Source organism: Marmota monax, unplaced genomic scaffold (genome assembly GCF_021218885.2).
Source record: "Marmota monax isolate L192 unplaced genomic scaffold, Marmota_monax_Labrador192_F-V1.1 WCK01_AAM20220418_F8-fsc00118, whole genome shotgun sequence".
NCBI classification, from domain to species: domain Eukaryota; kingdom Metazoa; phylum Chordata; class Mammalia; order Rodentia; family Sciuridae; genus Marmota; species Marmota monax.
Window position 1 is genome coordinate 7,051,946 of NW_026695231.1, and position 15,017 is coordinate 7,066,962.

At 38.6% G+C, this 15,017-nt stretch overlaps 1 protein-coding gene across 1 annotated transcript in view; it reads right to left on the minus strand.

The window, feature by feature from the left end:
- Nucleotides 1-14,829, minus strand: part of Slc30a10 (solute carrier family 30 member 10) — a 46,116-nt gene extending 31,287 nt beyond the window's left edge. The window contains exon 1 of the mRNA XM_046438489.1: nucleotides 14,379-14,829. Within this exon, the coding sequence (XP_046294445.1) occupies nucleotides 14,379-14,829 (451 nt within the window). The remainder of the gene's footprint in view (nucleotides 1-14,378) is intronic.
- Between the last annotated feature and the right edge of the window lie 188 nt (nucleotides 14,830-15,017).

Sequence of the window (15,017 nt, forward strand, 5' to 3'; positions counted from 1 at the left end):
ACAACGCTAAAGTGCTTGCCTGGCATGGCTTGGTTCAATTCCCTTTACAGAGAGGAAAAAAAAAAAAAAAAAGATGAGAGTTCTATTTCTACCAGGTATTTGACATCACTAGACTATGAGTTCTTTAAAACTTTTTTTGGCAGGAAGGGGTGATTTTATTTTGTTTAATGATTCTTTCTGATGAAGACCATCAGTCTAAAATATTTACATCCTATTCTGTGCCCATGTTGTACCTGGCTCTTTATTATGACTCTGTGTCAAGCATACATATCCAAGTCGGCTAATACAGTGCAGAGGGAAAGAGGGAGTGGTCCTCACTATAGGTATCTGGTGACTGCAAATTAGATCTGCTGTCTCAGACCTTCCTTACCAAATATGCTTCTTCCTTGACAGGGGTGCTCTGTTAGACTCCCATTGGAGTTCACAGTTTCTGTTGTGTTAGGGGATCCTCTGTTCCCCAAGCTTCACATTTCCACAAGGGCACTTCCCCAGAAAAATCACTCTTGATCTCTTTCTACTGTTTCCTTGACATTCCCAGAGATAAGATCACTTCTCTGATGGGTAATCTTGGGAGAAACAATGGCGCATACTCAGCTGACCTCTTCTGGGATTTCTTTTTCAAACTTACCTTCCCATAAAGACCAGCTCTCCTGGTACATAACTGAGGCAGGATCTACATGGAGGAGGGAGGTCTGAGACTGGGCTGATGACTAACTCTGGGAAGAACTATAGTAAAGCTCTTTGCCACTACATATCTTAGCCATATTCCTCATTATCTGTAGTAAAGTTGCTATTTTATGTTCAAATGCCATCCACATTTTATACATCAATTGCTTCCAAACCTAAGAAAGTAACACAGAGGTTTTGCTTATGAGCCCCCCAAAAGCCCTAGTATATTGGTGAGTTCACAGGAACCTTGGGAAAGATAAAGATGAGTGCCTAGAGTCCAAGAAAACAAACAACAAAAACTCTACATATTTAGCTTCCGTGAGACCAGGGCAGGAGCTGTCAGGTTTAAATAGTCCACTAAGGACTGGGATTGTGGCTCAGGGGTAGAGCGCTCCCCTAGCATGGGCGGGACCCCAGTTCGATCCTCACTCAGCAGCACATTTAAAAAAAAAAAAAAGGCATTGTGTTGTGTCCGTCTACACCTAAAATAAATAAATAAATATTTAAAAAATAAATAAGCCATAAGTAAGTCCATAAAAAAGTCCATAAATAAATAAATAAATAAGCAGGAGCCTTGGCAGATCCCAGTAGTTTACTGCCTGAAAAACAATAGCTATTTAACAGGCCTGAGACTGGTTTTTAGTGTATGCCTCAGTTTTAGGTGCGAAGAAAACGAGAGGGAGAGTAATTTACTCTCAGGAACAATAGGCAGATGGAGCTAAAGGAAGAGAGCTTTCCTGACGCTTGAAAGATGCAAAAATGAAAAAGGAATACATATCTAAACATGCTGAAAAATGTGATTAGATTAGATCAGATTAGGGACAGAAAACCATGGAAATCTCTGAGAGGCAGAGAAGCAAGATTTCTGATAGCGGACAGGGATTTGGAACTCACTTCCCTGGCCACCAGAGGGAACCAGATCCAGGAAGCTACTTGTGAAGACTGTCCAAAATAAACGTGACTGGGGCATGTGGCCATTCTCCAATTCCTGTCCCATGACTGCCGCTGCGTGTGTACATGGCAGGCCTCTTGCTTCTTCATTTTACATATCTGCAAACCAAGGGAATAGACTCAAGGAGCCTCACATGAGGAACCACACCAGAGAGACTTCATTCTTTGGACCTACTTACGATGACAAGATCCTGAACCTTGAGCTGACACCCATAGTAGATGAGAATCTAGGACACTTGGGGAGAACTGAGTGAATTGTGCATGTGGAAATGGTGTGATTGTGGCCAAAGGGAAAATTGTACAGAATGTTTTTTCAAAAATGGCTACAACCATAGCTCCCATCCCATGGGTTCTCCTACAGGATGACCTTCTCTTCCCATCCAGAGGTGGAGTCATGCATCTTACCACTGGCCTGTAGACTCTAAGGCTGGGTCAGAAAAATTAATGGTGTTTCTACCTCGTTTGATGGAACACTCACACTTGAAATCCTGGGCTGCCATGTACAATGCTGAGGCCACTCTAGAGCGAGGAAGCCAAGCCACAGGGAGAGATCATGTGTAGGTGGTGTGGCAAGCAGTCCTAAACTTACTTGCCCAGGTACCAGTCATGGGGGTAAGTGAACTTCCAGGGACTGCCGCCTCCAGCCACCAAGGTGACCCCCGTCTCTCAGTCTTCCCAAGGGAGGCCTCAGACAACGTAGAAGCACACAGGCAATTCCCACTGTGTCCTCTCCAATCCCCAGCCCATGGAAACCCTGAGTATCATTAGATGATTGTTGTTTAAGGCACTTTATTTGGGGTGGTTTGTTATGTAGTAAATGTAAGAGAAGCACCATGTGAAGACTGGGACAGCTAAACAAAGTGTCTATAAAATTTAGAGCTATTTGAGGGGAGGAGCCCAGGAAGGTTAGCCTAGAATACTTAAGGTATCGAGAGAAGGGCTTCAAAGCAAAACAGCTGTTGTGGGGTGAGTTTCCCGGGTCCTGACTGAACAGGTTAGGCATCTAAGGACAGATGCAGGGGGTGCAAGACATAGGCACTGAAGGGATCTGAACAGGACAATGGTAGTTTGAGTCCTGGCCTGGGTTAGGCTTTTTGTTTAATTGAAAAATGCCTTTCAAGTGAGACTATCCAACCCAGAGGTGAGGATTGACAAGATTTGTTTGGATCAAACACTGTTGCTTTTGGCAGACCCTTAAACGTTGACTTCATTTCTCTTGCTGTGATTAAAAAAATAATAATAATAATGTCTGAAAAACAAATGTCTGACCCAGAAAACAATGGCCAAGCCAAAGGAAGACAGTCCAACATAAACTCTGGTCTTACATGTGGGGCTGAAAGAAGGGACAATTTAGGAACCCAGTAAACCACTAACCAGCCAACCAAGCCTTCCTGGAGGGAAGGAGAACAAAACACTAGAAGCTCATCTCCCACTTCAGATTTGGTGAATGTAGGCTTGCTACAAGGGAGCAGCTGCCCTCTGAAGCAGGGGCCACAGGCCAAAGCGGGAGGTAGGGCCACAGTGAACACATGCAGCCAAAATGGAGGCTCAAAGACAAAATGGAAATCAGGATGGTCGGTTCCTCCCTCCCTCCCTTCCTTCCTTCCTTCCTTCCTTCCTTCCTTCCTTCCTTCCTCCCTTCCTTCCTTCCTTCCTTCCTATGATTTAGCATCTCTCTCTACAAAATCTTTTATTCAGAAACCTGAGACATGTTCTAGTATTTTAATTACCTTTCATGGTCTCCTTCTTTCAGGGAGGTCAGTTGGATTGTCAATGGTTAAATTAAGTTGATCCCTTCCTTTTTTCTTTTCTTCCTTCCTTCCTCTCTCTGTCTCATATCTTCCCTTTTAAGAAAATGCCATAAAGAAAGTCTAGCCTAGGATATCGTTGCTGCAAATTTCTAAACTCTGCAAGCAGGCAGGAATGTTCTCTCTGAGAGAGGAGCCCACATGCTGGGCAGAGAGGGAAGACTCAGCACCAATAACACACCTCCTGTAGCAAGAGCTGTGCTAGATGAGCTAAGTGCTCCAGGGGTCTTGGCCCTGGCAGGGTTAGGCATGTGCTGGCTGGCCACTTAGAGAGGCAATAACCAAGAGGAACCCTTTTCCTGACGTTGCTGAGTCTCTACCCTGATCCTTGTAAGTGAAATGAGGACCTAGACTATATGAAGCACTAAGTACCTAAATTTACCTGTAAGTGTTCAGGCCCTGAGGTAATATTATGTTTTCTAAACTCCCCCCCACCAAAAAAAAAATGTATATATATATATATAGAGAGAGAGAGAGACTTTAAAAAATACTCAGAGACCACAAATGAAGTAAACGTCAAAAAAAGGTAAGTTGAAGCCAGAATCTGACTTAAGAATACTTGTTCAATAAAGAAAAATATCCTATCCTAGGATTTTAATAACCATGGAAGATCACGTGTGGCATAGGAGATAGAACTTAGATTCACACACAGTAGAGAATTATACCAAAGATCCCCTTATAAAGCTAGAAAGATTGAAACAAAACAAACAATTGAATAAACAAACAAAACCCCATTGCCCCCAAAGGAAACAAGCAGGAAACTTGCACGTTTTTTAGCTTTGGTTGTGGATAGGAACAAAAACATGTCCCCTAGGAAGTTAGAACTATAACATGGCCTTCATGTGGGAATGCAGTAAACATTCATACTACCTGTAAAATAATAATAATAATAATAATAACCCCAATAAAGAATTTTTAAGTTCCCAAGTTAATAGTGTCTTTAGACACCTAATAAAAGCATATGCAAATCTAGTGTAGAAAAATGTACCTCTGGGCTGGGATTGTGGCTCCATGGTAAAGCGCTCGCCTAGCATGTGAGAGGCCCTGGGTTCAATCCTCAGCACCACATAAAAATAAAATAAAGACATTATGTCCAACTACAACTAAAAATATATATACATTAAAAAATTCTTTAAAAAAAAGAAAAATGTACCTCCAATTTATACCTCAAAGAATTCTCAGATAAAGTTCATTAAACATTAATTCACAATTAAAAAATCACAAAACCCATAAAATGTGAGAAAATAAAGCCACTTGAGAGCATTAGCAAAAATGAAAAATAGCAGATTCAGATATGCAAAAATTATAGATGTTGAAAATATCAGATACAGAACATATTAAGTATGTTTATTAGAAAAAAAAAGAATGTTGACTAGCATGCAATAGACTCTTGCCTCCAATAATTATATTAAGTGCAAGTGGTCTAATTCACCAATTAAAATTGGCAGAGTAGCTGAAAAAAAAACTCAACTACATTCATGCTATACAATAAAAAGAACCAACTGCTAAACCTGCAAATGCTTCAATGGATCCTAAGAACATTATGCTAAAGAGAAAAATCAGTTTCAAAGGTCACATATATAAATTCCACTCATACAACATTCTTGAAATTAGAAGATTATAAAGATGGAAAACAGATTAGTGTTACTAGGTCACAGAAATGGGAGAAGTGTAGGAATGGTGGGTGTGCCTATAAAAGTACAGCAGTGAGGAATATCTTTATGGTGATATAATAATTCTGTATCTTGATCTTAGTGGTGGTTACGCCAATCTACACATGATAAAATGGCAGAGAACTACAGACACATATCATACAGATGTCAGTTTCTTGGTTTTGATATTATACTATAATACCATTGAGGCAAATTAGACAAAGGGTACATGGGATGTCTTTGTATTATCTTTGTAACTTGCTGTGGATCTAAAGAATTTCAATTAAAGCTTTAAAAAATTAATGAACAAGTTAATGAGCACCGAAGTATAAATGAGAATGGAAGCTGGGCTTGGTGGCATATGCCTGTAATCCCAGCTACTCAGGAGGCTGAAGTAGGAGGATCCAGAACTCAAGACCAGTATCAACAACTTAAATATATGTGGGGTTGGAGGGGAAGAGAAAAGGATTTTAAAAAGTAAACCTGAAAAATTACTTAGAATGCAACAAATTTTTCTAGGTAGAAAATATTAAAGAAGTCACAAAACATGGAGGACAGAACAACACAATACATTATTTTAATAACACTAGAGAAGGAGAAAACAGAAGGGATGTAGAATATGCCAAACTTGAACAGATAGATATCTGAAAGTCCTCTGGAATTAATAAAATATATAAATGTTTAGACTTTTGAAACACAATGATTCCCAGGTGGAATAAACAAAAAGAAGTCCATATATGGAAACTATAACAAAACTGAAGAACTACAAATGCAAAGAGAGAACCTTTACAGAGTGGAGAACATGGAAGCCTTTGTGCGGAGCTAGGCGATTTGGGATGTCCTGAAGGAACAATTTCCGCCATACTGTAAAACAATTCAGGCTGAACTACTGAAAAAAACCATGACCAAATTCCATGAGACTATACTCAACACAAAGAATTTTTTGTATTCTTATTTACGTACTTATTAATTTTGCAATGCTGGGGGTCAAATCCACAGTCTTGAGCATACCAGGCCACTTGAGATCTACCACTGAGGTACATCCACAGACTCTGTGCTTTTGGTTTTATTTCCCTTGGGTGAAATAAAATCCTAACCTTTGATGGCGAAGGATTTTGATTTCTGTAGATATTAACTTATAAGGTCAATATATTTAATTCTGAATTTTAATTATCTTCTTATAATTTAACATTAGGAAGGCATCCATATTGTTTAAATCTGGGCCATTTTTATATTGTCAATGTTGAATTATTAGAATATCTTGATGCTATCCCTTCAAGTCACTCTGTAATCTCTGGTGAGCAGTACTGAACATCTGTGAAAACTCGGAACTCACATAACCAATATACTTAACTATTCTAACCCATTCTACTCACTGGGGGTATAATCTACCTTTGTACACCCTGGTCCTAAAGAAAACATACCCAAGAGAAGCAGTGGTTGGTACTGAGACCACCAACCTTCTGGATATTCAGCAATATCATCCACAAAACTGCTCATCCTGTCCATCAAGGGGAGACATAAGGTGAAGAGAACCCACGTTGGGGAGGGATGAAGAGGCCTCTACTCCTCTTATATTTCCATGAGGGGGGCCATCACTAGTGTAGACTCTTTCTGGCCCCTTCATTTCCTCCCCAGAATCCAGGTAGGACATCGTCCTCAGGGTGGGAAGGTCTTATCTTGGTAAGTTTGTTTAAAGGACTGGAATAAGCCTCACTTAGTCCCTCCTGGGCTTTCCCCTTCACACTGCCTGCCCATAGAGGATATACATTCTTCCTGCTCCGGATGCCATCTCTGCTCCTCCTGTTATTGACCTTTGCCTGTAAGAGGATGGTATGTTTAATTCTGAAATAAGCATTAGGGGATGGTGGTGTCATGGTAGAGCACTTTTTTGGCATGTGAGACCACTAAATAAATAAATAAATGATCAGCTAATTATTAGAAAGCTTATCATCACATCCAAGCTATGTTCTCCAATATAGCTTTTATCAAAAACTGAGCTACTATTTTTATCACTATCTTTTATTTCTTATTTTCATCTTAGTTCTAGATGAATGCATGATAACTGTTTATTGGACACCCAAAGTCCCAGCCATGTTGTCATTTGGTGCTGGTGTAGAGCTTAGTTACTGGTTCCCCTCTTCTCCCTCCTGCATATTCTCAAGGCAATTTGTTCAAGTGAGGAAGTCTACGGAAAGCAGAGAGGTGGCTAGTCCCGCCAATTCTCCTCTGACCTGACTTCCCTGCTGCTCTGTAAGGAAACAGTCCCCACTTTTCTCCTTGACTTGAGCTAAGGATCATCTTTCTTTTCTATTCATGACTAGGCTGATGCATTTTTAGAGACGTCACTGTAAATAAAGAACAAGAACCCAGATAGGATTTATCAAAAATTGCTTTCTCAAAGTTCTCTCAAAACATCTCTTTCAAATGTATACAATAAATAACAGAGGATGGACTATGGAAGATATTCTAAGGAACAGGAGTCTTTAGATATTATTGCCTTTTGTAGAAAATGATGACAAAACAGGTGTACACCAAAATCATCGGACTAGAAACAGTCCATGTGCTGTTTCCCCTCTGCTATAGCATAAGTCCTAATAAGACCTCTTCTGGAGAGTTAAAAAGAAAATCATCAGACAGTAGTACACAATGTTTTTTAAAAACCACAACCACCATCTTTACCAAAAGATCAAGAAGGAGATGAAAAACAACATATTCTACAAGTCAGGCACAATGGCTTGAGCCTCCAGTCTCAGCTACTAGGAAGATCACTTGAGCCTGGGAGTTCAAGGCCAACCTCAGTGACATAATGATACCTTATCTCAAATAAATAAATAATTTTAATCAGATTATAAGAAAAAACAGAATGTTTACTTTCATCCCACCTACTTGGAAAATTCTAACCTTAAGTCTGTGTCAGCTATACAATATTTGGGGCCTTCAATTTCTTCATCTATATATATTGGAAATGAGAGTCTAGTATATGGACTGTATTCACACTATTTTATGAGTGACATATTGACATTATATTCCCAATAAAACAGTTTAAAATATATAATTTTAACAGCTTAAAAATATAAATACTGGGGCTGGGGTTGTGGCTCAGCGGTAGAGCGCTCGCCTAGCTCGCCTAGCACGTGGGAGGCCCTGGATTCGATCCTCAGCACCACATATAAATAAATAAATAAATAAATAAAGGTATTGTGTCCAACTACAACTAGAAGAAATATATATATATATATATATATATATATATATATAAAATGATATAATGTCCTTCTACATAATGCTATCTTAAGCACTTAAAGGTGAGAAAGTTAACATTTATAAGCCCTTTGAAAAATAATGCATCATGAAGGTATTTTTATTTAGCAAAAGAGAAGCATAAAGGGTTTTGTTGTTGTTGTTTCCTTCCTTCCTCCTTCATTTCCGTTTACTTCCTCCCTTCCTTCTTCTCACTATGTTGCCCAGGTTGGTCTCTAATGTCTGGACTCAAGAGATCCTCCCACCTCAGTCTTCAGAGTAGCTGAAACTACAGGCATCACCATGGTGCCTCTGAGTTGCGGATCAGAATGGTAAAGTATCTTCCCCAATATTCAACCTGTTGAACGCGGGAAGAAGTTTCAGAACATGTATTTTCAAGTCTTTGCTCTAACGCTCCTTCTGGTTCACCCTACTAGAGATGCTACTAACCTGTCATCACTGAGACAAGTTTTGAATGGATTTTTGGAATGGTGATGGAGCTATATTGATCAGAGTATGATGAACAGCAAAAATTATAAGAACGTTGGCCAAGGCTAAGGTGGGCTACCTGTTCATAGTTGTAAGCAAGCGGCTTGTCCACAGAAGGATCTTACTAATATCTCATTTATTCCTTCCCTTCAGGCCTTGGATAATCATTATCAATTAACACTGCTACCATCATCATTTATTGAGTGCTCAGTGTTCTCCAGTTGGTATGCCGGGCACTTTTCACATATAATATAATTTCATCCTTGCAACAGAGATTCTCCACTTTATAGATGAAGGAACTGAGGTTTTGAAATTTTAAGTAACTCTCTGGAGGTCATTCAGCTACTGAAATTAGGATTCAACTTATGGTGTACTCATTTACACTTTCTGATAAGTTCTTTTGTATTTTTTGCCAAATAACTTTTCACTCTCTGCAGTTTATTTTCTTTATTTTGGCCAAGTAGGCTACGATCTTTAATTAACTCATTTTAATTTCTTTATGCTTTTCCATTATGCTTGTAGATTTGTCTCTGAACTTTTTTTTCCTATCTGAAAAATGAAAATAGAAAGTATTCTTTCCAGGTATTCTTAATTATTTTGCAAAATGTGTATCATAAGGACCTGAAGTTATTCTCTCTATATTCTCACGGTGCTTGACAACTCAGAGATGTCAATACTCATTTCCACTAAAATTCAATTCAGATATCAATCTGAGCAGTCTTTGCACAGTAGAACAAAATGGCTGAGGACAAGGAGCTGGTTGGTCTCTTTCCCTGTTTTATTTATTTTTTGTTTGTTTTGTTTGGATTTTTTTTTTCTTTCTTCAGTTGAATCGATTTCACAAATGTTGTTGTTGTTGTTTCCTTCCTTCCTCCTTCATTTCCGTTTTTTTTTTTTCAATCTTTCTTTCTTCTTTCTTACTCAGTCCCTGTGAGGAAGAACCTTTAATGGGAAGCAAAGAAGGTATGGCCAGTCAGAAAAGAGATGCATAGAGATTTATTAGGGTTCTCTATAGGAGAGCTACAGTGATCTGTGCTGTGTGAGCACATTTTTATCCTGAATCCTCATGTGGGAGTTAATTGTTCAAAACACATTAAGGTGCTTGGAAAACCCATGGTTAGTGTTAAATGTGGACAAACTGCAAAGGAATAGATACTGGGAATTAAGCATCATGTTTATTTAAATTATTTAATAGTTATTGTATAATTTCAATCATTCCAATCCTAATTCTGACCTAGAACAGGGAAAACACAGGTAATGTAAGCCTAGAAGACCTTCACTTTTCCAGTTGGAAATGGTGCCTCTTATCATGCAGTTTCTTACCTCTTTATCCTCTGAAGGAGACACAGCCAATTCCACCTTACCTCTGCTGAAACCCTCAGATCCTTGCCTACTTTGCTTGTTTCTAAATGTGCACATTTCACATTTCCTCTAAAAGAAAAAGAAATGCAACTTGCATATAGCCCAGTGCCTACAGGAGAAGCTGCATTGGGGTACAGAGCTGAGTTTTATCTAGAAGCTTGTGTGAGCCAACAAACCAGGGTATATTAAAACCTTCCACGACAATCTAACTTTGATGATTACTGAGAAGTCACTGCCTCTAGCAAGTCAGTCGGAGGAGCATGATGTCAGAAGGTAGGGGGCCCTATTGGGAATCAAAGCAAAATTAAATATTAAGGCTTTTTTGCCTACCCCCCCCTTCCCAATTAAAAGTAATAAATAGATGTTTCAGATATTCCTTTATCATTTATAAATGCTATAAATGACAAGTCTGATCTATTGTTGGCAGAAATAGGTACACAATAGAGTAGAAGTCATCGGCCTGAATAAGTAAACAGAACAAAGTTACCTTTAGCTTAAAATAAAGGTCAATGTACAACGAGGCTATCTGTTTAGAACAAGTCAAGAGTTTTACTGAACAAATTTTAAAAGAAAATTTAGTCCTGAAAAAAAATTAATTTTATATAATGTCAAGGAAAATCAAATTAAATAAGGACTAGGAAAATATATATATATATATAAACAAAGCAAATTTAGTCCTTTAAATCTAGAGGGGAAATACTAATCTGACACATTTCCTAGGATCCGGATCTACAAGTTGTGAATCTGTAGGTTGTTTTTACCTCTCTCCACTTTTCCCACCCCCTTCTCCCAAGCACACTCACACGTAGAGCCATGGACATTTTGGACTTTACACTTATTTTGTGTGTTTTCTCCTAAACGGCTGTAGTTTTTACTTTTTTCACTCTTCCTTTCACATTAGCCCCAAACTCCACCAGCTCCACTGTCTCCTGAACCTCTTCATACTCTTGGGTCAGCCAGTTCTTGATCTAAGGCTTCCATGCTCCCTGATCTCAGCTATACCTCTCATTCATTCTTTTCTCCCAGGTTTAAAAAAAAAATGCTGGCTCTCTCTGTCTGAATCCCAGAGAAAGTCTCAACTATATCTACAGTCTGTTTTGTTAATATTTAAAGTGAGTGCTCTCAAGAAGTTTTCACTTTTCTGTGATCTCAAACATCAAGTATAATTGGTGTCGATGCCTTTAAGTTGAAACAAGTGAAAGATCCACAGAACAAGAGAGACTGAAGTCTTATTAAGTAAACAACAACAACAACAAAAACAAACAAACAAACAAACAAAAACAATCCCTAGCTGGGTCAGGTGGCACATGCCTACAATCCCAGAGATTTGGGAGGCTGAGGCAGGAGGATTGCAAGTTCAAAGCCAACCTGAGCAGTTAAGTGAGATGCTGTCTGAAAAAAACAAACAAAAACACTCTCTAGCTACAAATTCCACACAAGTAATAAATTATTGGATTCTGATCACTAAACCAGGGGTAGCAGCAGCTCTTCAGCTTATAGACACTTCAAAGTGCTATAAGCTATGGTTCTACACATATAGAAGTTCTTTCTCTTAAATTTCGATTGAATCTTTGAAGTCAAGAATCTCCTCCACCTTCACAGTTTATAATCTTGTTATAAATACATGTGGATTAATTACATATCTTCTTAAAATATGAGTCAGTCAGTCAGTCAGTCTTGGGTTAATGTCAATTTATGCGATTTATCTGACCTAAATAAATATTTACTCTTTTCTTCAAACTCATTTAGGCAATGAGAAGAACATCAACATGCAGTTTGGGAAAAAAAAAATCAATACATAACTTGAGTCATAAATGGTAGCAAACCAGGAGATATCCTAAAACAACTTGGAGGGTTTAAACACTATGAAGTTTCTAAACAAAGAATTCAGCAACACCAAAAGCTACCAGAATGATCATGGCAACACAGAATACAGACCTTAAAAAATTAGTCATTGTGTAGAGGACCCATCATTATGGCTAGCTATTAGAACATAGCATCAGACACTTCTATTAAGCCAGTAGAAACCCATGTGGTAAGGGCTTTTCTCAAGTCTCTTGCTATTGTCTTAGCACAGACATAAACACTCAAAGAACCACTTCCCAGATTCGAGCTGCACCAAGAGCTGATGACAATTCAATTTATAAAAATGGAACTAAGGTTCTATGCCAGTTTTCATGTTTATTAAAGTTAGACCCTTTACCTAAACTGCTCTTGTTATATGCAGGTAGCTGCCATATGTCAAGAATAAAGGCAAAATTAGAACTACTGTGAGATGACTAAAGACATAATGGTAATCTCATTGTTATATCATAGTGATACTTTCATTGTCAACACTAATCGTTTGTAAAAAATTTCCTTTAAATGCATACCTAAGATACATACATATGTATCATATTATATTATATTGAATATGTGAATTTTCGGATCTGGAACCTCAAGTCATATTTTTCACATGATGACTGATGTAACCAAGACATAGGAGCTCAAATTATTCAATAGCTGTCTTTTACAAAAAAAGACACTCTAATTAAGTGATTCATTGAACTGAATAAAGATCTAGACCCTAGATTCTTATTTGTTCCTTTTTAAAATTAGCATATAGGTTTTCTTCTAATATACATTCTACCAATAGGGAAATTAAAATATATATAATATAAAGGACTGAATCCAACTGACACAGTTTATAATGGTAGCAAAGACAGGATGAATACAAAAAAGAATGCAAACTTAGCCAGGCATGGTGGCACATACCTATAATCCCAGCTACTTGTGAGGCTGAGGCAGGAGAATCATAAATTCAAGGTCAGCCTTGACAACTTACTGAGACCCTATTTCAGAATAAAAAAAAAAAGTGGCTGGAGATGTAGGTCAGTGGTAGAGCACTTGCCTAGCAGGTACAAGGCTTTGGGTTCAATCCCTAGAACTACAATAAACAAACAAATAAGTAAATGCAAACTTAGACTGTGAGCTTCCCCCACCAGACTCAGTTATTCAATGCACCACTTACTAGTGACAGAAAACTAATCAGTGTTGAATAAGGAAAAACTTGAAATTTCTTATAGTCCATACAAGCAATTAGAATGAAATGATACTGAGTTATCACACAATTTAATAGCTTACATTGTGTTTTAAAAATAATTAATATTTATCAAGTGTCCAATAAGTGCTAAATACTTAGCATTTCATTTAGCACTTAACTCCTTCCATATTACTGGTGGAGAGCTAGCTAAAGTAACTTGACCACTGCTCTGTGCCAAAGCCATGATTTGAAACTACTGATTTGAAAATCTGTTCACACTCTAGAACTTCTAAAAGAAACACCGGAGATTTCTCTTCTGCAAGAACTATATGGTTGTGTATAGATATCTACATATTTTTAAAATTCCTTTTGTGGCAATGAGTTAAAGAAAAACTGGTCCATATTATAAAGAACCACTTCAGATTTATTGTTCTCTTCCAAGATTTAATTTAATTTTGTGACAAATGACCCAATAAGTTCAATGCCCACGCTTAAGTAGCTCTTAAAGATTCATGAGTGAATCATTTTCCCTTTTCTCAAATAGAACAGATACATACAATAAGTAAGTACAAATATTTCCATTACAAAAGAGTTAAATTTACTAGACCATCTTCTTTTCATTTTTTTCCCTCCCAATTTTATGTAACATTCCTTGACTATATTCCTAAGCATTCATCAACCTATCCAATGGCCTGATGTTTCAGTCTTTGTGAGTTGGTTTTGTAGTCCAGCATTTTTTTAAACATATTTTATGGAGACATTAGAACATTATTTTTAAATTCACATGTAACCATGTCACATCTGGGAAACCAAAAGTGAGTCACTTAAGGGAGACTATTTCTACCACCACATCCCTTTCTTTCAAATTGCTCCCTCCATGGCCTTCACTCCCTCTCCACCTGTCTAAACTTACCTTTCCACTCTCTGTGAGTAAAAAATCAAAGAGCCTCCACTGTGCGCACACATGGAATTGGCCTGCTGCCACTCCATGCACAAGGAACTTCAGAGGGATAGCAACTTTTCTGAGAAAAATCTATTGTAAAATCACAGGAACAAGAGGTCCACCCAATGACTAGGGCCTTTCCAAACAGCGCCATCAGCCGCAACCCTCACTCCCACCCCAAGATAGTACTTGCCATGACTCCCAGAAAATCTGCTGCTACCATCTGAAGAACTTTTTACCTGTTTCAGTGTCTCCCTGGGGCTTGGGTGCTGTGCAGTAACAGCAGTCCAAGAAGATGACATAGTTAAGAATGTTGAAGAATAGTCCAATAATTCCAGCACTGAGAACCAGCAGGGCCTGCTCTGTCTTCTGGGGAGTGATATACCTTTTGATGGCTTCGACCAAGATGCTGAACATCAGCGCCACAGCAAAAATGCTGTTGCCAAACGCTCCCACAACATCCGCACGAAGAAAGCCATAGGTGCTCTTCCTGTGCTGCTTTATACTGCTGGCCCTGACGCCGAACAGTCCTATGATCATGGACAAAAAATGGGAAAGGACAGCAAAGGCGTCAGAGGCTAAGGAGAGGGAGTTGCCCACGTGGGCGATCACTAGTTCCATCACAAAAAGGAGGATGCTGACCGCGCACATGAGGATCAAGCGAAAGCTCCTTCCTGAGTATCGCCCCATGGTGGCTCAGTGCTCTGGTGTCCTCTCTCCCTTTCTTGGGAAGGCTGAGCTCTTAAGGCAGCAGCGATAGATTTAGTGACTACAACTCCAGGGTAACTCTCCCAGTCAGCCTTTCAGCACCTGTCATATTTAGAAATCACCTTTTATAGGCTGCTATAAAGTCATAAAACAGTTTAAAGGGCAATTAA